This window comes from Acipenser ruthenus, chromosome 22 (assembly GCF_902713425.1).
Source record: "Acipenser ruthenus chromosome 22, fAciRut3.2 maternal haplotype, whole genome shotgun sequence".
In the NCBI taxonomy this organism is placed as follows: Eukaryota; Metazoa; Chordata; class Actinopteri; order Acipenseriformes; family Acipenseridae; genus Acipenser; species Acipenser ruthenus.
This window is the reverse complement of record NC_081210.1, coordinates 10,072,318-10,098,848: the sequence shown is the minus strand read 5'-3', so window position 1 is coordinate 10,098,848 and position 26,531 is coordinate 10,072,318. Positions and strand designations below refer to the sequence as shown.

At 39.8% G+C, this 26,531-nt stretch overlaps 1 protein-coding gene across 6 annotated transcripts in view; it reads left to right on the top strand.

Moving 5' to 3' along the window:
* The window catches only part of LOC117431725 (ankyrin repeat and fibronectin type-III domain-containing protein 1-like), a 256,983-nt gene that overhangs the window by 197,189 nt on the left and 33,263 nt on the right, over nucleotides 1-26,531 (top strand). For all 6 annotated transcript variants that reach the window (XM_034053016.3, XM_058995967.1, XM_034053015.3 and 3 more), the window contains 2 exons: nucleotides 386-520; nucleotides 25,170-25,371. In XM_034053016.3, coding sequence (XP_033908907.2) covers nucleotides 386-520; nucleotides 25,170-25,371 — 337 coding nt within the window. The remainder of the gene's footprint in view (nucleotides 1-385; nucleotides 521-25,169; nucleotides 25,372-26,531) is intronic.

Here is a 26,531-nt window from a genome sequence, read left to right as displayed (position 1 = left end):
CTCCGAAACAAACCTTTATTCTGATTCGAAACACTTAATCAGGTTATAGTTTCAACTTTTAAACTTTATACTCAAAAGAAGACATCCCAAAAGGGCATTTAAACATAAACATTGGTGGAGAACATATTTGGAAACGAATTTCAGCCGATATTAAACTATATATTTTATTTTAAAATAAATAACCATCTTCGTACACCTGATGCATCCCTTCTACAGAGCGTCCTGGCTGTCAATCGTGGCCCTACACACCATTGACAGGGTTATGACACATGTGTTACCCTCAACCAGTATATCATGCCATATTATTCTATTTTTTTGTGCATATCATTCCTTCCATCCCCCCAGATCACATTTAACCACGTGTTTCTTCTTCTCTCCCCCACAGATCGGAGACGGGCATCTCCAAGTTAACCCAGCGCCTGTCTCTGAAAGACAAACACAGCAAGATAGTAAACGCAGGAGGGGAGCGAACTGGGGAAGAGAGACCAGCCTTCAGGAAGAGATCCCAGAGTGTCGATTGGTAAGAAACCCTCCCTACCATCACAGGACTAAGAGGACTGGGCCTAACCACTAGGCCGCACTGCTTGCCTCCCTCCCAGTCTCTCAGCTTTAACCACTGGGCCACACTGCTTGCCTCCCTCCCAGTCACTCAGCTTTAACCACTGGGCCCCACTGCTTTCCTCCCTCCCAGTCTCTCAGCTTTAATCACTGGGCTACACTGCTTGCCTCCCTTCCAGTCTCTCAGCTTTAACCAACTTAATGAGGAGTCTTTACAGAAACATGGCAATGAATGATGTAAGCAGAAAAAACAATTGAAAATCAGGTAGAGCTCACATAATAAGATATTAATAAGGCATGGAATTAAGAACATGTAGATGATGTGAAGTATCCCTTTAAGATGGAGAATTATGTTTGCCCAGTTAAATGCAATTGTTTCCAATAACGAGAAAACTGTAAAATTGAACTCAAGCCGTGTGAAACAGCTTATAGAGAGACAAGCCCATTGCTCTTTACATAAACACCCAATGTAATGTGTGCTGCAATTAACTGTAGAATAATTATAAAACAAAACAACAGAAAGCCCTCCTTGTCATTAATGTGCATTGATAGATGTAAGACGAGTTTGAGGGCATGCTTATTCTGCTCCAGTCATATTAAAGAATACAGTGATTCGCTCGGATAGCGTTTTGATGTCCGTTGAAGCTACAACAGATGGCTGCCATGTCTGATTATCAATAATCACATCAAATCAATACTGCTTCTTCTTTGTTTATTACATGGATTAGTATTTTCCAGAAATGTCCCAGACTCCTGTTCCCACCCCCCTCCCTGGTAAAAGTTCATTGAATTGGGCTTAAAGTCAAAATAAAGCCTAGAAAACAATAGGGGTTGTGTTGCTGTGGTAACAAGTGGTAAAAAATAAAGCATTGGGGTTTTTTTCTACACCTTTTAAGTGGGTCTAATTATCACTTTTCCCTCTGAGAAGTGTTTCTATTCCACCCGCCCTGACTAATTCTTGAATTCAAAGTGCAGGGTTGGTGTGGGGTGTTCTGACTTTAGTAATTCAATACCATGTTACGTTATCAGGCAAGCTGGGCTTCATATACAGTTTGTCAGTAAATGTAATTTTATCACTTCAGTCATCATTTTGTCCACCTGTCAGATTACTGTACTGGATCATAATCAGGGGTTTTCTGCTTTTATTTTTTTTCCGGAAGTTCTCATGTGGGCTGCAGTGCTTATTTGAGGGAGCTGGAATTATGTAGTCTAGAGTTAACGATGTTAACCCTAGTGGATACTTAAAGTACAGCACAGAAAACAGAACCAGAAGACACAGTTGGAAAAGGACAGAGGGCAGGAGACACAGAGAGTGGTGAGGGCATGGAATGTGTTACCAAGACATGAGGCTGAATCAATGGGATCCTGTCAGGATGTGAGTGGTGCAGGAGGGAATCAATATCCACAATGAAGGTGTATTTACAAATTGTCCTGGTTTTATTTAAAATAAATGCAATGGTAGAGGATTTAAATAGTGGGCTTGACGTCCCAAACAATAATAAAACAATAAACAATAACTACAGTGTCCAGGGTGCTGTATCCAGTTGTAGTGAGTTGGCAGTGCCAGTGCTCTGGGTGATAGTGCTGGCTCAGTAGCTTCAGCTCCTGTGGTCTCCGTCTGCCAAAACAAAACACAACAACAAACAGCGCTCCGGCTCGTCAGCGTCAGCATAAGGGACCGTACTCCCGTAGCTGTGTCCCCTTTGTACTGCTAAACTCCTCCCTGTGGTCAGTGCGGCACCACGCTCTATCCAATCACCCCACGCAACACAGCTGATCACAATAGAGTTGTTTAGTAGTGTTACAGCTTCAGCCTTTTCCCAAGATGGCCAACTTCCAGTTCCATCCTACCATCAAGTCGACCCATCCCTGTGAAGGCGTACCGCCAACTTTACTTAGCGCCCTTCCTGGTCGATTTGCAGCTCAGATTAATTCTCTCCCGTTCACAGATCCTTAAAGACTCAATTTGAAAAAGTTTTGAGATCAACCAGCTACTAGGATCTGGATGAGCACTGAAGGGCCAAATGGCCTACTCTCATTTGTTAACTGTATTATTATACAGTACAGCGCTCCAGATAAGCTGTGTACTGGGTGTTTTAAGCAGGGCCGGATTTAGATTTATCTTTGCCCCGGGACGTCATAGCAGAAAAGCTCCCCCACAAACACACACACACAAAATACACAACCATCGCTGCCAGGTCGCACCCCAATGCAAACATACGGTGATACTTTACAATCAAATGTACGCTAAGCAACGGCTAGAAACACACTACAGTACAATCCACGTAAATGCCTATTGCACTTAAAATCTTCTATCTTTATCTTAATTTGTCTGGGACACTTTAAATGAGAAATACTGAAATCTGATCGATCAAACAGAGAAAGAAATTGTAGAGGTAATCTAAAATTGCACAATGTTGAAATTCATAGAAAAGTAAAAATACTGGGATAAAACGGCCTGCTTCATGAACTTTTTTATACTAATAGCTAATGGTACTAATAGCCACTTAATGACTTATAATCCAGCGACCAAATTTTCAATGTCCAAATAATTTTTAAAAGCAATTTATAATGTTAATTAATGTTAAGAACGTATTTCATAAATGTGACCACTCAAAGCAATCAGAAACTAGTTAAATAAATTAACAAATGCTTCGACTTCTGATTTAATGAAAAGGCTTGCAAAAGACGAAAGTCAAAACATTTGTTATTTATTTTCTATTAATTTCTAAAGTAATGTTAGGAACTTTTCAGCAACACAATTAATTAAAAAAACTAAATAGCACAGTATTTGAATACTCCAAATAACATGGGTTCCAGGTACTACACTGCATTACATAGCACTGTGAAAGCAATATGAAATGTTACTTACCTCATAATTGTCTTCTTGTTTTCGTCCTTGCAAAGTCTTTGATTATATCAGAGAAATCCAATTTTCTCAAAATGTCACGCTTCAGTGACATGATGTCAGGACAGTTGAGTCGATCCTGGCCCATGGTGGCTCTCAGATAATTCTTAAGGAGTCCCATACGTGAAAATGACTGTTCACCGGAGCAGTTAGTGCACATCAAAGAAAGGTAAATCTGCAAGGCAGTGGTCACATTTGGAAATGTGGAAATCACAGGGGCATTCAAAATGAGGTGGTCAGAAGCTGTCTTCTCCTTACCCACAACAAATTCAGCAAAGTGAAGCATTTCTGCTGAGAAAGATTCTTCCAGATCTGAAGGACAAGCGGTCATGAGAGCAGCTGCTTTGTTCTTTATGTCATATGCTGACATATTTTGAAACTCAGTCAGAAAGCCACACAAGTTGTATACATTGACACAGGCTTCAGTGCTGCCAGTGCGTTGAAAGGGTTTCCAGGATTTTTATGAAACTCTATGCGAAATCTGTCTCTGCCTTAGAGACGCACTTCAGGATACTTCAAGATTACATCAGTGAGATTCTTACCTGAATGATCAGTGATAAGAAGGACACCCAAAAATCATCCGGCAGGAGCCCCAGTCACATCTACATAGTGCAGAACGACTGTGATCTGATCTGTGTGAGAGAAATACTTTGCATCGTTAATCTCTTGAATAACTGTAGATTTTACTTTGTTCCCCATCAGTCCAATTAGCTCTTCACAGATACTAGAGGAGAGATATGATGACGTTCCACTGCCTGGACTTCCAAACCTAGCAAGGTGATCCGACAGGAATGGATCAAACTGGGAAATGAGCTCCAAAATTCCGATATTGTTTCATTTCCTCCACAAAATGCCAGGCCACGTTCAGCAAGGAATTTGAACTACACGTTTCAGCCCTTTTGCCAGTGCTGCTGTTCCTGTAGGTGTAAATTCTTCCAGCCTCCTCCCCTCGTACACCACAGAAGCATAGATCGCATATGTTCAGGCGAGTGTTCATGCTCCCCCACTGTGATTGCAGCATGCTATCAATCATCAAATCCTGAATAAGACAACCCACTTTTTTTGAGGAAAACAACTTGCACACAAAGCAAAATACACTCCCTTTTGAAGGTGAGTACAGCAACCAGTCACGATCAACGACTTCGCCATTCTGCAGTGTGCATTTCAAAATGCTTATTGGAAGATGGTGAGTTCGACCTTGTTCACATTTTCTCTCTTAAGCCGCATACCCCTTCACTGCGATTCTGGCAATCAACTGGTCCCATCTCTATCCAATATTCGTCAAGTGACTCCTCCATTTACTAAAGGTAAGTGTCAAAACAGGATCAGGCATATGAGTTGGACTAGATGGGCTAGCATTAGCTAGTTCTGTTTCTACACCCAGCAGGCCTACTTCTTCAGCAACAGCGTTGGTGCTGTTATTTACAGTTGGGATATTGCTTTGATCTGTCGCAGTCGGTGCTAAACCATCCTCTTGCAAAGATTTAAACCCAAAATGTTCGGTATTTTTGTAAGCAAAACTGTTTTACTCGTTTGCTTTTGTTTAAGATTTTTGTGTTTAGCTGGGCCACTCAGTTTCTCCATGACCATAACAACCCAGTAATAACAAATTGTAGCGCTTTCCTGGTTGAGTCATTGTGACGTGAGGTTGTACGATTTGGAATGGGAGTGGGCTAGTTCAGCACGAACGTGATGGGAACATACAGTAGTTTTAATTTATGTTAGACGGGTGAAAATTGGATCAGCAAAAAAGTCTGATCAGCATTTCCGATCTGTCCAAGCTGGTACTGTTTGTTAGAAACTCTGAAATTTTAAAAGCTTATCGTTGAATTCCTCAGGAAGCTAATGATTCTTCTTTGAAAATGGCTGACTGTATGTCATGGATGATTCGAGATCGTGCAGTAACGTTTTGGTTTGTCTTTTATCAGCAGTAAGTCACGTTGCTGCTTGTGTATTCAGGCAGTGACGTCTTTGTCATCTTTTTGTGGCAGTCAGTCATATTGCTGCTTGTGTATTCAGGCAGTGATGTCTTTGTTCATCTTTTCGTGGCAGTCAGTCATGTTGCTGCTTGTGTATTCAGGCAGTGACGTCTTTGTTCATCTTTTGTTGGCAGTCAGTTATGTTGCTGCTTGTGTATTCAGGCAGTGATGTCTTTGTTCATCTTTTGTTGGCAGTCAGTCATGTTGCTGCTTGTGTACTCGGGTAGTCACGTCTTTGTTCATCTTTTCTCAGCAGTAAGTCACGTTGCTGCTTGTGTATTCAGGCAGTGACGTCTTTGTTCATCTTTTTGTGGCAGTCAGTCATGTTGCTGCTTGTGTATTCAGGCAGTGATGTCTTTGTTCATCTTTTCGTGGCAGTCAGTCATGTTGCTGCTTGTGTATTCAGGCAGTGACGTCTTTGTTCATCTTTTGTTGGCAGTCAGTTATGTTGCTGCTTGTGTATTCAGGCAGTGACGTCTTTGTTCATCTTTTCTCAGCAGTAAGTCACGTTGCTGCTTGTGTACTCGGGTAGTCACTTCTTTTGTTGCCGATTTTTAATTCACTGATCACTATACTGTACTCAAATTTAAGATGCAGTCTATTTTTGAGAAGCGAAAAATTGTTCAAAAAGTGCGTCTTAAATTCAAAGGAATTTAAAATGCAATGCGTGTTTGTGACTGGTGAATAAGTGATTGCATTCTGCCGTCTTAGCCCCCCTGACCTTAACCTACCAATTTACCTATCTGTCAACTGAACTGTTGGGAGGTAAATCTATATAATAAATGCAATATGTTGGGGAAAGTTGGGATGCTTTAGATTTGCTATAGCAAGGCGTTCAATAAGGAATACCATATTGCAGTTTCTTTATTTACATTAGTGTATTTTTGGACATTTATATGTATTTATTTTTGTATTTTTAGGGAGCGTGTCTGTTGAGTTGGAAACTGATTTACAGAAAAGATTTACAGAAAACAACTATAAAAACTTTAACAAGCTTAGTACTAGTGGGAAGAGACTCGGTGAATGCAGTATCTAACTACATCAAGAGTAGCAACTTCCCGAGCTAGAATAGTATTAATATTAAGGCAGGACTAACTGGCTGCTTAAATTGGAGAGTAAATTACTCAATGACCCAAAACCTTGTCTGGATCACTGATACAGAATACACGACTTGAACTAGTTACTAAATGGTCCAAAGGTATTCTTACTGTAAAGTTACTTGGTACTGAAACAGTTTAAACTAACATTCAGGTTGTAGCCCCAACATTATTCAAAGCAACACAATAGGCTAACAACATTCATCTCCGTGCATTTTAATCTCTGTCTAAGATCTTTTATTTTGTGTAGACACAGGTCCCAGTGGAACTCATTAACTAATATAATAATAATTATTATTAGTATTGTTTGTGGTAATCATAAGAAATTAGGTCCTGTGGGGCTGTGGTTTGCATAGTGATTATCGTATAACATCTTGAAGTGTTTTACAAGAAACAATTCCACTTAATTCATTTGGCGGCTATTTTTGTTTTATTTTCACTGGGGATATAGCGGAGACGCCCGTCCACGTTAACCTAAACTCCTAATATTGGGTTCAGCCACCGTTTGCCGTGATTACAGCCTTGACATGAAATGACGTAGACTCCACAAGGTGCTGGAAGGTGTCTCGAGGGATCCATTCAGTCATTGATATTTCAGCCGTAGATCTTTATGACGATCGTTCAAGTTCATCCCTACTTGCTCAATTGCATTGAACTTGTGGTGGTCATGGAAGATGCCTGAAGTCTCTGTCATGCTCCTCAAACCCTTTGTGCACAGTTCTGATACGGTGCATTATAGTCTTGGAAGTAGCCATCACTTTCAGGGGTAGCAGTGATGGGTGGTCTGCAATAATTCTTAAGTAAATTGCGGCAGCTTTATAGGGCAGCAGGGATCACATATCGTGTCACACGATTAACCTGATTTGTATCTCCAATCAAGGTCCCAATATAAAACGGTCAGTGTGCAGAGGTATGTCACAGAGTTTTACATGTATCTAATTGTGAGGAAAGGGCATCTTTTAGCACAAGAGGTTCTCTCTCCACATGCTGTTTTAGCTGTTAATTTAGAGTGACCAATTATTATTTATTTCTTTTCCCCCAATTTGGAATGTCCAGTTATGTTTTCTTCTCACCGCAGCGAGTCCCCACATAGCACAGATGCTCTGAGGGCGTGTGGGCGTCCTCCGATCTCACAAGTCTAAAGCCAGAATCGCTTTTACGCTCAGCAATCCAGAGCAGAGGTGGGTGAGCTAACGATCCCGGAGCACAGAGACCAGCCCTGCGTCTCATCCACTCTGAATGTGCTCGGTGTCTGGCCAGTAGGGTTCGCTGTTGCGTGATGAGGAGAAGGAGTCCCTGCCGGTTTCGCATCCCCCACCCCGGGAGCAGCAGAGCCAATGTGACTCCCCCCTCGGAGTCCCCAGCAAAGTTCAGCCTCTGGTGCTGTCCAAGCTGTATGACTCATCCTGCGCTCCCCGCGGCAGCGCTTTAACTGGGTGAGCCTCTTGGGGACCATCCTTACTGTGGTTCTTTTAATATGATAACGATTTCTTTAATTTTGTATTTACAGTTGTAGAAGCGGATGTATGTTACTGACATATTTGTTTAAATCGTGTGCCTCTATTAAACGATCAAGTGGCCCAAAGGAGACGAAGCAGGCAGTGTTATACCAACCACACACAACTATCATACAGTTCTACTTAGTGCTGGGATAAATATCCGAATATTCTAATTAATATTTTTTGACATGTGTTCAGATACAAAAATCACATGTTCATATTCGCTAGAAATGACAAAAATACCTTGCACTTATTTATCGCCTCACCACAGTTTAAAAAATGGCAAATGAAAAAGAGCTCTGTGTGATATGTGAGATTTTAATATATTAAAACAAAAAAAAAATAGGATCAACACAGCAGCTCGAGCCTCTATTGAAAAGTTTTAGACAGCAAAAAAGCGTTGGGCCAGAAAAAAGGCAAGCACTTCATTCTGAAATGCCTCTCTTAAACAGTGCCCAACTTGCTGGGAATGTTGTGTAGTGATTTTTATATAGATTGAATATATTATATATTTTTTGTTTTGTGACTTTGTTATGTGGAATGTAATAAACGAGAACCAAAACAATTATTTTTTTTTCCCTCTTCCTCAAGGAATATTTAAGTTAAGCGAATATCCGAACATGAAAATCCTGTGTTCGTCCCAGCACTAGTTCTACTCAAGTATTCCACGGTTTTGTTTTTTCTTTCTTTTCCAAGACTTTGTTTTTTCTTTGACTCCTTCTTGATTCCCGTTTATTGCAGATTAAAATCTAATTAGATAATTATAAACAGGAAATTGCACTGTGGAACTGGGGACCCATTTTTCGTTTTCTTTTTTTTTTTTTTTCTGCTGGCACCAGCGGTCCTTGGCATCTCAGTAATATATTCCATTTAATTACTTACGGCTTTACTCTGGGGTTTGAGAGAGTTTGCAAGTCTTCTTTTCTGTGGGTAGGGGTGCAAGGGCAGGCCCAGACAGTATGGCAGTCCAACTTTGTCGAACTACACATAGTCCAAAGTATATTACGGTTTGTTACAGTACAGTAGTCTCATTTTACCCTTCCTCTCAGTCCTTGAGCAGTATCTTAGGTAATGTTGACCTGAATCCACTGAGCCAAGCTGTACCAGTCAGTCAAGAATCTAAAAGGATGGGTTTAATAGATGACAGTATTGAAGGCGTTTGCACTGTAGAGGTCATAAAGGGATCATAACATGTTTGTTTTTTTTTCCTGTTACTTTCAAAGAATAAAATAAATACCTGACCAAATACGGTACATTTCGGTTTCTGACAAACATTACCCTGCAAGCACTAATATACAATTTCAAGTGTGATGGATGCACTGTTTAGATCCTTGTATTATAAGAAACAGATCACCAGTGGTGTTTTATCATTTATACTACAGCAGTCTCCGGCTAAGAGAACCCCGCTCGGGAAGCAAGCAAAGTGTTCTTAGACAGAGTTGACCACAGACCCATATGACAAGGCCAATCACGATATGATACACACATGTTTATTACTTATGTCATGACGCACGTGCATCAACATATGAAATGAACAGAATAAGTAAGAGAAAAGCAATAGGCAAGTGTATGCTAATAAACTAACATTAATAAATTAACCGACAAACTAAATTAACAAAACACCCCTACATACGATAAAATGCGGCAGCGGCTCTAACAGTAATTACGAGAATGTATTTTAATTAGGGATGTCACTCGATTAAAAATTTTGATTGGTTAATTTATGGGCATTAGTTGATTAACCAGTAAATTAATCAGTAGATTAATCCATGCACATTTTTAATAAAGGTAACAATCTTATAGAATCTAAAAAAAAAAAAAAAAAAAGCCTAATGGGAATTTGGTCTTTTTAAAAGCATTTTTATTATTATTTTTATTTTATCAAATGTAACATTTTCACAGAACAACCATTCTTTTGGGACACTGTCAGTCACATACCTGAAAACACAAGACAGCTGAGCTGCGTTTCCATCGTTGGTTGTTTAATCAATCATTACAGCTACGGACTTGGCTTCCTTCCTCTACTTCTGCTTTTATTCGTTCTGAATCTTTAGAGGTATCCGAGAATACTGTGCTGTCGTAATCAGCAATCAGAGAAAGTAATTCCACATTATGACCTCTATTTGAGGAATTGCTGCCTTCATCGTGCCCTCTGAATGCCAGTTATTGCTTGCCAAGCTAAACAACAGAATATTTAATATGGCGCAAAATGTAGCTGTTCTTACACCACTTACCCCAGCACATTTGAATGCAATATATTTTGAAAGAATATGTCAGAAAATAGATTTGAGTTATATTGTATTCCGTATATTTTATATTGATGGTAATATATTGTTCCAAAGTACTGCACTACATATATTTCTAAATATATATTTAAAGTATCATGCATTGAATATACCAGGGAAAAGTACATGAAAAATATATTGTCCGATATATTTCATGCAGTATAGTTTTATAATTGAAATACATTTCTAATACAGAATCCACACCCCGTTCATCTGCGGCGCCCTGAGGAGTTTTATGTCTGAAATACAGTGCATTATTGCTAATGTAGACTTAATGCCCGTGGTGCACACACACACCACATTTATTCGTGGATTTCACACATCCGTGAACCTATGCCCATAGAAACGCATGGATAAACGGAGTTCCACTGTATATCTTTTAGTATATTTCAAAATATATTCTTAAAAGTATTTATATATTTTCTAAAATGTGTAAAAGTGGCCATTTTTTGCATATTGTCGATATAACCAAATATGTTAAAATAAAATAGATACATTTATATCAATATATTTTTATTATATTTATGGATATCCATTTTCAAATATTTTGCACCATTAAAAGTATATTTTTTAATATATTCTTTTTTCATAAGGACAAAAAGTGAATTGACAGGTTCTTTTTGGTATTGCCCAAAAGTGACATACTGAGAACTGCTCAAATCCAATGAATGAATATATATATATATATATATATATATATATATATATATATATATATATATATATATAGATATATATTATGGCTCAATCCTAAAATTCTAGGCAATGCAAAACTGTTGCCATAGCTGTAAAAAAAGTTATTTTAGAAAAAAAATACAAAGTATATTTCTGTCAAACTGTCAAACAGCAACACCTGTCCACACTTCTCCAGTGTACCTGATAAAGAAAACCCTCCAGAGCACTCCGCGTCAGTGAAAATCAGGTAAATCCAAAAGAAACGCACGCTTCCAACATCGAAACTACCTCGGCAACTAGCTCTCTGCCTTCAATCTTCAGAACTATTCCAAACTTCATTTTCCATGAGGGCGTCACTGTAAACATCTATAAGTCGGACATCCGAAAAATCTCCCATGCACAAAATCTCCCATCCACAGACAAAGATGCTTTGTAATACACTCTGATTCTGACTGAAGGTAATCCACTTCACACAAAAAGGTACACAGAAATGTTAGCAAACACAAACACCCTCGGAACAAACTAGTGAACATAAAAATGGCAAAATAGTTGTGTATAAAAAAAATGTAATATACTCCCTAACCTTTTTTTCAGCCAAAACAAATTGCCACGGAAACCTGACCGCAAAAACTGGCAAAGCACCGAAGAAGAAAAATGCAGTTCCACAACACCTGATTCCCTAAAAAAAACATGAAGTTACATGTTTAAACTGTTCACTTTGGTACAGTCGCGTTATAACTCCTAGTACAGACCGAACTTCAGAACTCTGGCAGGAAAAAAATTGCTCACCATGGGGTAGTGTATGATAAATGAGAATTAAATGCCCACCCTTGTGGTGGGATGCTTAGATAAACTCTATAGATCATACTATTAATAATAATACAATTAAACTGAGCTGGGTTGGGGGGAGGGGTGTATGATGTCATGGAGAGTTAAAGAAAGGAGGAATTGTTGAAAGGAAAGATATTCTATTCGAGAGATATCCCAGAAAGCATGTCAGCACCAGGGATGCTTATTTCAACATCCCACTCCTGATTTATGGGCCCAACTGTTTACTCCCTCTTTCCATAATAACATTTTCCATTTTGTCTTATGAGAGGTCTGTCTTATAAGCAGGGGGAGATTGTGCTTGCCACACATATATTTAGTTGGTTAATGCGTGCTAAGATTGCCAAATATTAATACTGAAACAATCTTCTGTATATATATATATATATATATATATATATATATATATATATATATATATATATATATATATATATATAAAATAATAATAACACACACAAGTACAAATAAGTTTAAATTAAAACCTGTTTTGCAAAATCCTCTTGGGGATTTAGTGCAAATGTTTGGGTGGTGTGCTGTGTGTGTGTTTTGTACACACAGGGTGCCAGTCTTTTTATAGTATCGTAGTACACTTTAGACTCTTTTGTGGTACTGGACATTGCAAAGTCAGTTTCTGTGCTTTTCTAGAACTTGACGACAGGAATGTACAGATGTAATATTAACATGTTTGTCTATTTTGTCTACCTGTCATGCGCTTTCATTCACTACAGGGATGGAAATAAGACTCCCATTGCATAGCAGTTTGATCCATTCCTAGTTTTACTGTGAGTTTAACAAGACACACCTGAGCTTTTTACCTATACACACTATGGCTAATCAAGCTAGTAATAAAACCTGGAATGGGTGCAACAACTATTCAGTAGGAGTCGTATTTCCATTCATGTACTAAGTACATCTCACATGTGCAGTTTTTAAAGAACAGGTTACAGTAAATGCGTATTTTCATTTGTTATTAACTAATAATGATTAACTGGTACAATACTAGGTTAATGAAAGGTCTATGTGCATCGTACACTCAGGAACTGTGTTACTGTTTCACTTCATAGATTAGCTGGTTTGTTAATGACAGCGAAATGAGGTGTTGAAAGGTTTAGGGATCATTTCTGCTGAATATTCTTTGGAAGACTAATGACCTGTCAAATAGTTTTCTATTTATTGTTTGGAGTTTGGGTTAATGTGGATAAAATTAATTATATTAAAAAATATAACACAGTGATATTATTATTATTGTTATTATTATTATTTAATTATTTAGCAGACACTTTTATCCAAAGCGACTTACAGAAAATTTATCAAAATATAAAAGTATATAAATTAAGGTAATAAAAATGTAAAACAAACACATACAGTATATACAATATATACAAAATAATTATAAGTAAAGGAAATACAAAAATATATATAAATAATTTACAAATAAAGATTGAATAACTGAGTTTTGAGAAGACGATGGAAAGCAGTAAAAGACTGAACAGTCCTGAGGATAACCGGTAGCTGGTTCCACCACAGGGAGACAAGGGAAGAGAAGGAGCGAGCACAGAAGGAAGGAGAGTGAAGAGAAGGCATAACAAGTTAGCCAGTAGAGGATGAGCAGAGAGGGCGAGAGGGAATAGAAGGAGATACGAGGGATTGGAGATAGGAATGGACAGTATGATGAATAGAGCGGTAGGCAAGAGCAAGGGTCTTAAATTGGATGTCGGCAGAGATAGGTAGCCAGTGGAGAGTGCAGAGCAGAGGGGTTGAGACAAACAAGGAGGGAGGACTGAGGCTGGCTCTATCTCCTGGGGTGTGAAGGAGAGGAGTCTGTGTGCATGTGTGGACCTACCTGTCTGGGGCCTTGGAGCTTGTGACTCGAATCTTGGATTCCAGCAAGCCTCACAGGCTGCCAAGATTCCCCGGTCTGTAGCCAGAAAGGTTTACAAAGTAACGTGCATCACAGTGGCCACTGAGGGAAGCCTTTAGCCAGCAGTACAGCAAACGAGGAAGCCAGCTAGCACCGGTACGCATTTTAGAACTGAATCTGTGAGTGTCATTGTGAAATGTACTGTACTGTACTGTATGTAGAGGGGGCTTTTATGTTGCATGTTTGTCTGATGGGGTCAATGGGCTCAAGATTTGAAAAGTTCTTTATCCCATAATAGATTTGTACTCTTGTGCAGCAGATATCAGGATCTTTCTTAAGACCCTGGTCCTTCTCTCTCAGTTCTTTACCTCTAAGACCACTGGTTTACTCCTTCCTGATCCACCAGTTCTAATCAATAGGCCACACTGCTTCCCTCACAATCTCATAGCACTAATTACTAGGCCATACTGCTTCCCTGCTTTCCAGTCCAATCTTAAGTGACAGTTACAGCTTTATAACACAGTGTCCCTTCTGTTTAGGCCCGAGTGAAGATAAACCTTGATGTAAGTGCTGCTCAGTGAGTCGTTGACAGTCCCGCTCTCCCTGTCTGTTGTCATGCTGCTTGGCGGCACAGACTCGGCCCTGAGCACTCCCCATGCTGAGTTTCAACGGTTTATACGGCCCAACGCCTGTCTCACTGTGGGCCTGTCCCCATGGAGACCTCTTTCTGTTTGATCAAACCAAAGAGAGATTTACCTACCCCCTCCTGACAGGTGGCAAGCCTAACCCCCAGAGCACTACTTATGGCAGTCTGTAGTCTAATACCACATTTTTATTATTTCCAGAGTTTAATTGGGGCTTGGACTTTTGCATTTGGATTATAAAACTATAAATTTTTTACATGTGCTGTACATTTTGTCACAGGGATCTGCTTTCGTATGTCACAGTTTAGAGAGTTGTGCTTGTCCAGTGGTGTAGTGGCAAAAAAAAATAAAAGTACCATAGCTGTCCTAAAATCAGTAATGGTAGTAACATTATATTTTTTTATTAAGTTTAATTTAAAATTAAATTAAATACACATACCAACGTACATGTCCTACTGTAGCATTTTGGAACTGCTTTTTATGTGCATTCCTTGTGCTCTGCAAGGTGCAAAGATTTTAATTGCTGCTCACAAGTTTTGCTGTTATATCCAATTTTTGCCATTCTGGTGACAGCGAAACTCCCTGACTTTGGAAAGACTGCAGGTCAGATAAATGCCTATAACAGTACAGCCCAGCGCAGGTCGGATAAACGCCTATAACAGTCCAGCCCAGCTTACCGATCTAGGGATCAGCTTGAAGATCGGATAAAGATCAGGTGTTGTTGTATAGGAACCCGCTGCATTCTCTGGTTCCAGTGCATCAGCACATTTGTTACTGTAATCAACACAATGGCATTGTGGCTATGCTATTATTATTATTATTATTGTTGTTATTGTTATCCACTGTAGTATTTGCCATCAAAGTTGTAGAAGATATAAAGTAATTGTCACTTTCCTTTTTTTTTTTGGCCAAAATAGTCCAAAAAGGTGTGATGACGCGGTCGTTTGTCACAGCCCAGTCATTTCAATGTGCGGTCTAAATTAATAATTGTTATCGAGTGGATATGTGGAAATTAATATGAACCTCTGTTAATATGAAAGGACATGGGGCTATACCTCTTTTCACACTGGGACAGGCTGCCAGAGTTAAAACGTCACTACCAGAGTCTTTAAATGACAGACAATTAAACCAATCCAAACCACACAGTACCTTCCCCTGCTAGCCTGCTCTGTGTGACTGAGACATATCTAGTGGGAACTGTTGTAACGTCACAGTGAGTGACAGGAAACTCTGACCGTGGGATAAAAATATAAAAGTGGCGGAACGGCATTTCACAAAAAACAAGTACCGGAGCAGCGCTTAAGCCCACTCTGGCCCCACTACACCCCCGCGCGTGCCCAACTGTTAAAAACGTACTTGGCAGCCAACCCAGAGCTACAGCATCGGAGGACAAGGCAAGCCCGCAGGCGCCCGGCCAGTCTACAGGGGTCACTGGTGCGCAGTGAGCCAAGGACCTCCTATCCACTGTTGGCAGTGGGATAGCCTGGACTCGAACCTGCGACCTCCAGGCTATAGGGCGCATCCGGTAAAGGCGCTCCACATGGAGTGCCCTCTTAGAACCTTCTTTAGCACAAGTTACGAGCGTTATAACCGAAGAGCGTTATAAACGGGGGAGGGGGTGGGGGGCGCCGCGGGACACATAACACATATCTGACTAAAATATAAAATAAAATAACTATAATGCACATATAGTGAAGCAAAAATGCAAACCAAGTGCGAGAAGGAGTCTTCTTCAAGGAGAGCGGGTCGGGAGAGTGGAAGAGGGAATGGGCTCGCCCCAGGTTCGGCTGCCGGAGCGGGGCTGAAGTGAAGTTGAAGCGTCTCATTTCCCGGAGAAAGCAGCTCTCGCAGCAAGAAAAGTAAATACATTATGAAAGATAACCATGTAATAGGCCTAATATTTATTTAGTTATGAAAAGAATGCTGTTATAAAGTGCCAGCGCAGCTTTTCTTCAGTTCAGATACTGTATCAAAAGGGAGAGACAGAAATGGAAGTTAGACTGAGAAGTTGTTTACACTTTGAACAACACCGGTACTGTATTTACTGTAGAAATATTGAATGAATCGCTAGTATAGGGAATTGAGGGACATGCTGTAGGAGCGTTATATCCGAGGCGCATTATAACCGAGAGCCTTATAGCTAGGGAGCACTGTATACGTATATGTTTGAGAAAAAGGAAAAATGCTGTGTACCAAAATGATCAATAAGAAAAAAAGAAAAAAGAAAAGGATATAAGGTACTTAAAAAACAGTGCTTTAAGAAGTTGATAAGAAAACAAACAAGTAGTCTTTTAAACAAAACTCCAGAATGTTGATGATGATGATGATGACCTCAGAATAGAATGTTCATTCCAAATGGCTCCAAAGTGCCTAGTTTGAAAATAAGTTCACATTCCTTTTGTTTCCTGACAGCATTAGTTCCATAGCATTGAACCATCCCACAAATTGTGATGTCTTCTATAGTGTGGTCATTTCTGTTAAAATGTCTGGCGACAGGAAAAAAAACTACTGTGTTGCTGTGAATGTATTTACAAGTTGCACAACGTGACCTATTGCATGGAAACGTACCCTTAAGATAATATATATATATATATATATATATATATATATATATATATATATATATATATATATATATATATATATATGAATTAGTGAGGTTTAGTGTGAATTAGGAAAGTGTTAACGGTGGCCTAGTTGTGAAGTAATAAAATTCAGCAATTGTAATTTCTAATTAGGAAGCATTATGCTTGTTTCAACCTGAAGCTCAGTATATTCTAGATTTCTCAACCTATAATTGACTAACACTGTTTTGCGAACCAAAGTTCAAACTGCTGGGGAAAACAGAATCTCAGGATGAAACGTTCTCTGTGACCTTTTACTGCAGTAAGAAAGGTCAGCATGTTTAATCCTGACCTGTGTGTGTTCTCTCAGTCATTATTTACCCACTGTGCACTGTGTGTTGCACATATAGAATACTGGGCTTCCTTCACCCTTTCTGCCAGGAAACTAAAGGTCACATCAGTAGAAGAATGGTTTCCTTTTAAAACTCTGTTTTATTGCCAGCTACTGGGAAATGTGAAAAGTGCTTTGCAAATACAAACCAATCAAATCCAGGAGCCTGTAAACAGGAAGGAAGAGGAACAGTCCATCTCAGTAGCAATCAAGTTATTCTCATTATTCTTATTTAGATGACAGTCAGAAACATGGTTAGCGATCATTTCAAACCTCAGAACGTTAATCTGCTGCTCAGAAAGCTGCATTGCAGGGCACTATCAGGGTGACCCCAGGATTCTCAGACAGAATGCCCAGCTTTAAAGAAAAAAAAAAAAGTGAAACATATAGAAAGCAAAATATTGAAAAGATAAATAAATATTCAAACAACTATAAAGACACTATTGATCAGTTTCTGGGCAGTTACCTTTGTAGCTGACCTTGTTTGTACAGTAGCTTTTACCTTCCCAATGAAGTCAGCTCCTAAACTACCTCTAACGATGGTTCTGTTTCTGAATAATTTATCATTTTTATAAAGAGATACTGTGATAAATGAATATTTTACTAATTCTATAGTCTGTATATGAGAGAGGAAGGGTCCACAACAAAACAAACCGAATGCCACAGAAAAACAAAATAAAGGTCTGTCAGGCGTTTCTAATAAAAGGGACTCCAGTCTCATAGATGCTGTATGGCATGTGTAGTTCTCTGGGAAAGAGTTAGCGTTGTGTCTTCCCCAGAGAAGAAGCTAAGCCTGCCTTCTGCTGTGTTGATTGTTAGCTAGTCCCTACCAGAGACAGGGACGGTGCCTGTGGCCTTGACTGTGTGTTGTGGAGTTTGTTGCGTTCCCATGCCAACCCCAATGTGTCTGTTGCCTAGGGTCATGGGGCTAACTTGGCTCCCAGTTTCCTATAAGCAGTTAAGACCCGACAGGGAAAGTATGTGGATCCCAGTAACACTGACTCCCCCCATCCCTTAGCCTCACTGCTGCCAGTCAGTCTGGTGCCAAGAGTCAGATTTCAGGATTTCCTTTTGCAAGCCACATTTAGGGAGCAGCAGTATCCCCATCTCTTCACGTACCCTCCTCTCTCACCAGTCACTCAGTATTTCCTTCATACATAGGATTGTCTTCTATTGATGTGTATGTTTATATGTCTATAAGATGTCTGTATATTTGAGATCAGTATGACTTTCCAGTAAATATGGGTTTTTATAATCTCTCTGGACTCTTCAAGGATTTGTGAGAATTCCAGAACATACAGAACTCAAGTAAAAAAAAAAACTGTTTCTGTTTTTTGTTTCGCAGCCCAAACTGCACAAGATCTCTAGTAACAGAAAGAGACACCCTTTACGTATTAACATTCAGTCTGTCTGTCTGTCTATCTATCTATCTATCTATCTATCTATCTATCTATCGATCTATCTATCTATCTATCTATCTATCTATCTATCTATCGATCTATCTATCTATCTATCTATCTATCTATCTATCTATCTATCTGTCTATCTATCTATCTATCTATCTATCTATCTATCTATCGATCGATCGATCGATCGATCGATCGATCGATCGATCGATCTATCTATCTATCTATCTATCTATCGATCTATCTATCGATCTATCTATCTATAACTGATCTGTCTGTCTACAACATACATATTCACCTACTCCTCTATCTTAAACTTAAAACTTGTATTTGTTTTATTCAAGTGATTGTAGCTAATGAACAATGCCATAGTCATACCTGTTTGCTATCTCACATGTGCAGTTTTGAAAGAAACACATGTTATAGCAAACACGTATTTTCATTTTAAATAATGCCATCCGGTTCCACACTAGGTTAAAGAAAGCTCTTAGTTTGCAGGACTTACTTTCAGGTAGTCTGTTTTACTTCCTAGGTCATTACACCTCTGCTGTGTCTGCTGGGTCAAAGCATGGAAGGAGAATAGATGTGGAAGGAGTGGGGACAGTTGATGCAATGACCAGGTAGTGCAAGACTACCTGAAAGTAAAGTTTGCAAACAGAGCTTGCTGTAGTATACCAGATACCATTAGTTAATCATTTTTAAAAATAAAATACCTGTTTGATATAGCATGTGTTTCTTTCAAAAGTGCACATTTGAGACCTGTATAGTGAATGAAAGAGCACATCAGGTAAGACTAATGTAATTAAATGATCCATCTATCAATATCAGTTTGAAAAAAGTCTGTATCTTTTCAATTACAGACAAATGTTCTTTAAATCCAGCAATATCAGATTATCGAAACTTCTTTATCACCACATCCCTACACTGCTGTGTAGGTCATCTGTTTGCTGGCAGGTGGCAGCAGACATTCTCTTCCAGGCAGTGGGGGCTGATCTGGGGGAGCAGGTTGTCTGCAAATACCTGGCTTAAGGGCCTAGTACATGGAGACAGTATGTTACATTTAATAATGACTGGATCGCTGGAGAGGAGAAATAAAATAGGGATTGCTTATAGTGTTGACAGCTCTGAGGAAAAAATATGGCATACACTCCCAGAATGCCTGAATGTGACAGGGGGATGTTACCTGCGCGGGTCGTCACTGAATAATAATGAGTCAGACACAGAGCGTTGGGTGTTGACACGCCGCACTGGCACGCATATTTAATAAACACATAGGTGTGGCCACTAGGGGGACTAGCAATGGTAGCCCTAGTGTCAGATTTGAATAAAGACAACAAAACAAAAACAAAGCTAAAAATAAAAGTTTGCCACACAAGGCGAGCGTTAGCCTCATTAAAAGAGACGTCCCGCTACAGGAACCACTAAACTACGAAACCCTCTCTATACTGGTTGGGCTCAACATCCCCTAAACTAACCTACTGCTGATGCTCCCAAAGTCCCGGCCTCCCGGCGACTCCGGGTCTTTCCGACGGGCCTGGCTGGGAAGAGCCTTACAGGCTCCATCTTGCAGTTGAAGGGTTCTGTAGTAGTTATCCTCCAGAGCTACACTTTCTTACACTGAAATCGCCCCCATCTGTGTAGCATGGCGGTGCAGTGGCCTTGAGCTGTGGTGCAGACGCTTCTTGAGCTGCGCGCAGTGCTCCCCAGGCACGCCTCTCAGCCATTCCGGACCTCCCGATCAGCTCAGCGCCGGGTGAGCCTACCTGCTCAATTCGTTGCCTAGCAACACGCCTCCTGTTACGCGCCCCAGCTGAACACTTCCCCGCAAGAACCAGCGACAGGTTCCTCCCTGTCACACTGCATAAAAAAAAGGTATGCAGTAAATCAGATATTTATTTCATTGGTGAATATTGCAGTTTTATAGTACAGTTACATAATTAAAATGTATTTCAATTCATTATTACCCCATGCTGGGATGCATTACACATATTTAAAGAAACACTTATGATAAAACTTCAGACAACTGATGGGCCGAATGGTCTCCTTTTGTTCGTAGATTTTCTGCACTCACTTGTTCACGATACTGCATGGCTGCAGCTGTTGCTGGGAGTGTATGTTACTAACATGCTTGTTTATTTCTGTACAGCTATATTAACTGGGAAAACCCAGGCAGGGTTAGTATAAAGTGGCCTTGTGACGGAGGTCAAACCTCAGAAACCACACGCTGCAGGTGTGCAGCTACAGCTAAATGAAACTGCACGTTTACAATATGCAAGGAACTGCCAGTTTTGAGTGAAATGAAAGTGTGCCGTGGGGAAGAGGCCTCAGAACAAATAAATTAAATCGATTGTAGCTAACAAAGTCACTTTCTCGTCCTGCATAGATCTCAAAAGAGATTTTTTTAAAAGTCATAGCAAGCATGTATACTAATTGTTTTAAATGCTGGTACCATAATTAAGTTAAAGAGAGTTCTGGGTTTTGCTTAATACTGCATATTCTTCATCTTGTCTAGATTAACTTCATATCATTTTTTTCTTTTTTAGTTTAGTCGTTGCCAATTATTTTTATTATTTTCTCCCAATTTGATATGTCCAATTATTTTTAGGCTCAGCTCACCGCTAACACCTCTGCACTGACTCGGGAGGGCAAAGACAAACACATGCTGTCCTCCGAAGCGTGTGCCGTCAGCAGACCGCTTTTTTCACACTGCAGGCTCACCATGCAGCCACCCAAGAGCTACAGCGTCGGAGGACAACGCAGCTCTTTAAAATGATCATTTAATTAGACTATTTTGTTATAAGAATAATTAGATAGGGAGAGTATGCATTCATACCAACTATAAAACATATGTGAGGTTGTGTGGTCCGGTGGTTAGAGAAATGTGCTTGTAACCAGGAGGTCCCCGGTTCAAGTCCCGGCTCACTTACTGACTCACTATGTAACCCTGAGCAAGACATTTAACCTCCTTGTGCTCCGTCTTTTGGGTGAGACGTTGTAAGTGACTCTGCAGCTGATACATAGTTCACACACCCTAGTCTTTGTAAGTCGCCTAAAGGCGCCTGCTAAATAATAATAATATAGTCTTCATTTTAGAACCTTGTTGTGCTTTTGGTCTTGTATCACAATACAAATGATACATACCTCTATCACGATATGGCATATCATAAAAGAAGGTATCACGATTCATTGATATGTACAGTTAGTCCTTTATCTAGGATCTCTGGTTGTAAAAAGACACTTTGGCAAGCTGTCATGGTTTTAAGTATGCAGTAAACATCTATTTGTTATCTAGTAGAACGCATGGAATTCCACTCAGACCACAGTTGGATTATAAGCGAGGCCATGTGTTCTTGGTTTTCTGAGTTGTACCAGGTGTTTGATGTAGCCTGCCTGTGTTCTTTCAGGACCTCAGCAAACAGTACACCCCAAAGGATGGCAGCTTTGTTCTCAGCAGGCACTTCCTGTATAAATACTTTAAATAATGAATAAATCAATACCATAAACACATGCCTTCTCGACCCTACTAATGACATTCCACTTTTCTTTTTTTAAGAAATAGATTGGACTAGCACAGTTTGATAATTGTCACTACATGACAAATATGAAACAGCGGAGGCACACATACTGTGTATGTATGTCACATTTCCATTTTTCAGTGTATCTAGAGAATGGCTTTTACAATTGTTATGCACTTCTTAGGATCCCTGAGGTGTGCAGGATGAGTCAAACAGTCGCAGGTTCACGTCCTGGCTGTGCGATGTTTGCTGACACCTGCAGGGCTTGCCTTTGTCCTACAGTGGCCAGTAGTTCAGAGACATCCACTGCCGAGCTCTTGGGTGTAAAGAGGCAACTGGCTTGGGTATCGGAAGTTCGCCTGAGCTGTTGTTGGGAGTTGCAGTGAAGGAAGGTAATTGAACAATATAAATTGGGTGGAGAAACAGGTTTTCAATCTCTGGTATTGTTTTTTTTCTGAATAGATAGCTAGCTCCTGCAGCCAAACACCCACCTACCCAGAGATAGGCAATCACCAGCCTTGACTTTTTGAGCCTTGTTTCTCAGTGAGTAATGCCACCCACTAGATTCATGTCTGGGTGCTTGCTTCATGTCTGCATTTTTCCCACTAGCTTTTACTGGTCTTATGACTCTGACACATGCAAGTGTTAACCATTTACTGGAATACAGGAGACCTCACTTTGAAATAGCACTTTTGTTTTTTATTTTACTGGTATCGATGGGTGTTTCATTATAATAATAATAATAATAAAAAACAACAAATGTGTGCAATTATTGATTTTATATTTTTAGGTACAGTATTAGGGGGAAATATTGTGGACAGACCAGGTTAAAGCCAAGGTATTTATAAAGCAGTTGAAGCTCATGTATTTCAATTTTTTTTTTTTTTTGTATTGTAGTTCCCACTGGGGGGGGGGGGTCTTTGTTAAGACACTGCTAATTTCCAAAGAAAAGGGCGTCAGTTTATCTGGGGCTGTGACAGCTCTCTGTGGCCTGTCTGCAGGGTGGTCCAGGCACCCGGCTAGCCCTGTGATGCTTCACTTGTTGTTTTACAGTTGGTCGGTGGTCCCTGGAGGATACTGGGTTTCTGAGTAAAGAGTGGAGCTCTAGCCTCGGTGGCCTCCAGACTGTCATGTGGTTTTCACAACTCTACTCTTTCGCCCCCTCCCTCCTAAACTCTGGGAGGGTGGGGCTAGTTAGTCAGCAGTGGCTCAGAACTGTGGGAGAGAACCTATAAAAGTGACCCCTGTCTTGCTTAAATATTAGCAATACTACAAATTTCTTAATATATACTGTATATATAACTTTTTATATTGAGGATACATTTTTATATTGAGGATACATTTAATTAAATGTATTAATGTTCATCAAGTTAACATACATTACTAAGAATTGCTTAAAGCCATATATGAATTACTAAGTAAAAATGTATTTGATTATTTATTATTTAATTTATTTTAATTACTACAAATATGTCCATGTCTTTTTTTTATTTTCATGTACTTCTGTTGTTTCTTTAAAGCAAAATTGCACAAATGGGCCTACATAAAATTCAATACGCTTGGAAACAATAAGAATGTGGCAAAGTTACCATATGTTAGTTCCATTAAAAGTGAAACAACTTCTATGGTAAATATTACATTGTTGGCCATGACCCTTGTCCTATCATGTTTCTCAACAAAAGTTGCCAGTGTCCAGTCTGTATGGAATTCCTGAGGCCTTCAATGGGGGGGGAATGCCAGTAGCTTAGCAAAGCTTTTCAAGTTGACATTTACATCAGCAACTTTACAAGTGTGGGTAGACCACTGGCTAGAAAGGGAGTTATTCTTTAACCCATATTAAGAATTGAAGATACCACTGTGGCAGGGCAAGGGCCCTGGACGTGTATTTTCTAAATATTGTGTGTTTCAGTATAAAAATAAAAAATTAAAATACAAATAAAGTAAGTGTTAAATATGGCATGGGGTTCTAAGATTTGTATGGAAGGTGGCCAAGTGCTAATTAATTCATTGATGATCAATCAGACCTGAGGTCATAGTATAAAAGAGGAGCTGGGGGTCTGCTCCAGAAGAGCTAGTTTAAGACAAGGACAGGGAACAGCAGGTTGTGATCCCTGCCTCTGCACAGACACGCCCTTTGCTTGGGTACCGATTTTTTTTAGATTTTGTTAAAATATTTAGTTATATGTTTATAAGTAATATGTTTTGTTGTTAAAAGTGCTTTGAACTGCATTCTCCTGTCTCTGCTACTCCCGCTGCTAGCCTTGACCACACGGCTACTCTCCCTCAACCACAAATATATTTAATAATACCTTTTATATATTGTGCTCTGTAATTTATTTGTATTGTATTGTTGTGTATTGTGGCGTGCCAGGATATCATTGTAAATAAGATGTTGCATCTCAATTGACACTGTCCTGGAAAAAAGATATAATCAACCCGGAAAAGTCTAATGACTGGAGTATGACTACAAGGAAGAGGTATAATCAAAAGTGCTGGGGAATTGGCATAATTAACATAAATTAGGTTTTACCCTGCCTCGCTTCAGAAAAGTGTCAAGGATTATTTTAATTCAAGTGGTTTATACATGCTAAAGGGAACAATGCATTCAATGAAGTACAGAAAAGATTAGAAGATTGGAGAGAATTGTAGATTTGGTGTTTTTCTGGTATATGTTATGGTTATGTAGCGATTGAAAATGACAGTAGTGAGTAGGCATGGCAAATAATAATTTCAGTGGGAACCACAATATAGTAGTATACAGGACACAAATAATAGGATATTTAGCGGGTAGGAAAATATAGATGATACGAAGTGCTGCAGAAAAGTTTCAGAAAATGAAACACTTGGATTCTGCCCTATGAAAAAAGCTCCTTGGGAGGGAGCCAATCATGTGTTTCCAAGTGACTTGAAGTGCCAAGCGCCCTCTTGTTACTCAGCGGTGATTCACTCTCCTCAGGACCACCTCTCCCAAGATGACCCAACAGATGCGAGACCCTCCCCTCACCCCTTCCAAGAAGGTCTCGGCCCCCTCCTCGCCGTGCGCAGCCCGTCGGCTCTACCGCAACCTGTCAGGGAAGTTTCGCGTGGGTCTCCCCCCCATCGATGACAGCCTGCTGCCTGGCCGAGGAGACAAAGAGAGGCTGCGCAAGTCCTGCATGGTGAGTGAGGGAACTGCTTGTGATGCAACTGACTAAGGACATTAAGTTATTGAAAGTATCAGAAACTAGGGGGCATGAAGGGCACTGTACTGTAGGTCTCTGTTTGTATATCACACATTATATACAGACGTGCTCAAATTTGTTGGTACCCTTACAGCTCATTGAAATAATGCTTCATTCCTCCTGAAAAGTGATGAAATTAAAAGCTATTTTATCATGTATACTTGCATGCCTTTGGTATGTCATAGAATAAAGCAAAGAAGCTGTGAAAAGAGATGAATTATTGCTCATTCTACAAAGATATTCTAAAATGGCCTGTACACATTTGTTGGTACCCCTTAGAAAAGATAATAAATAATTGGATTATAGTGATATTTCAAACTAATTAGTTTCTTAAATTAGTATCACACATGTCTCCAATCTTGTAATCAGTCATTCAGCCTATTTAAATGGAGAAAAGTAGTCACTGTGCTATTTGGTATCATTGTGTGCACCACACTGAACATGGACCAGAGAAAGCAAAGGAGAGAGTTGTCTGAGGAGATCAGAAAGAAAATAATAGACAAGCATGGTAAAGGTAAAGGCTGCAAGACCATCTCCAAGCAGCTTGATGTTCCTGTGACAACAGTTGCAAATATTATTAAGAAGTTTAAGGTCCATGGAACTGTAGCCAACCTCCCTGGGCGCGGCCGCAAGAGGAAAATCGACCCCAGATTGAACAAAAGGATAGTGCGAATGGTAGAAAAAGAACAAAGGATAACTGCCAAAGAGATACAAGCTGAACTCCATGGTGAAGGTACGTCAGTTTCTGATCGCACCATCCGTCGCTTTTTGATCGAAAGTGGGCTCCATGGAAGAAGACCTAGGAGGACTCCACTTTGGAAAGAAAAACATAAAAAAGCCAGACTGGAATTTCCTAAAATGCATATTGACAAGCCACAATCCTTCTGGGAGAATGTCTTTGGACAGATGAGTCAAAACTGGAGCTTTTTGGCAAGTCACATCAGCTCTATGTTCACAGACGAAAAAATGAAGCTTTCAAATAAAAGAACACCATACCTACAGTGAAACATGGAGGAGGCTCGGTTATGTTTTGGGGCTGCTTTGCTGCGCCTGGCACAGGGTGCCTTGAATCTGTGCAGGGCACAATGAAATCTCAA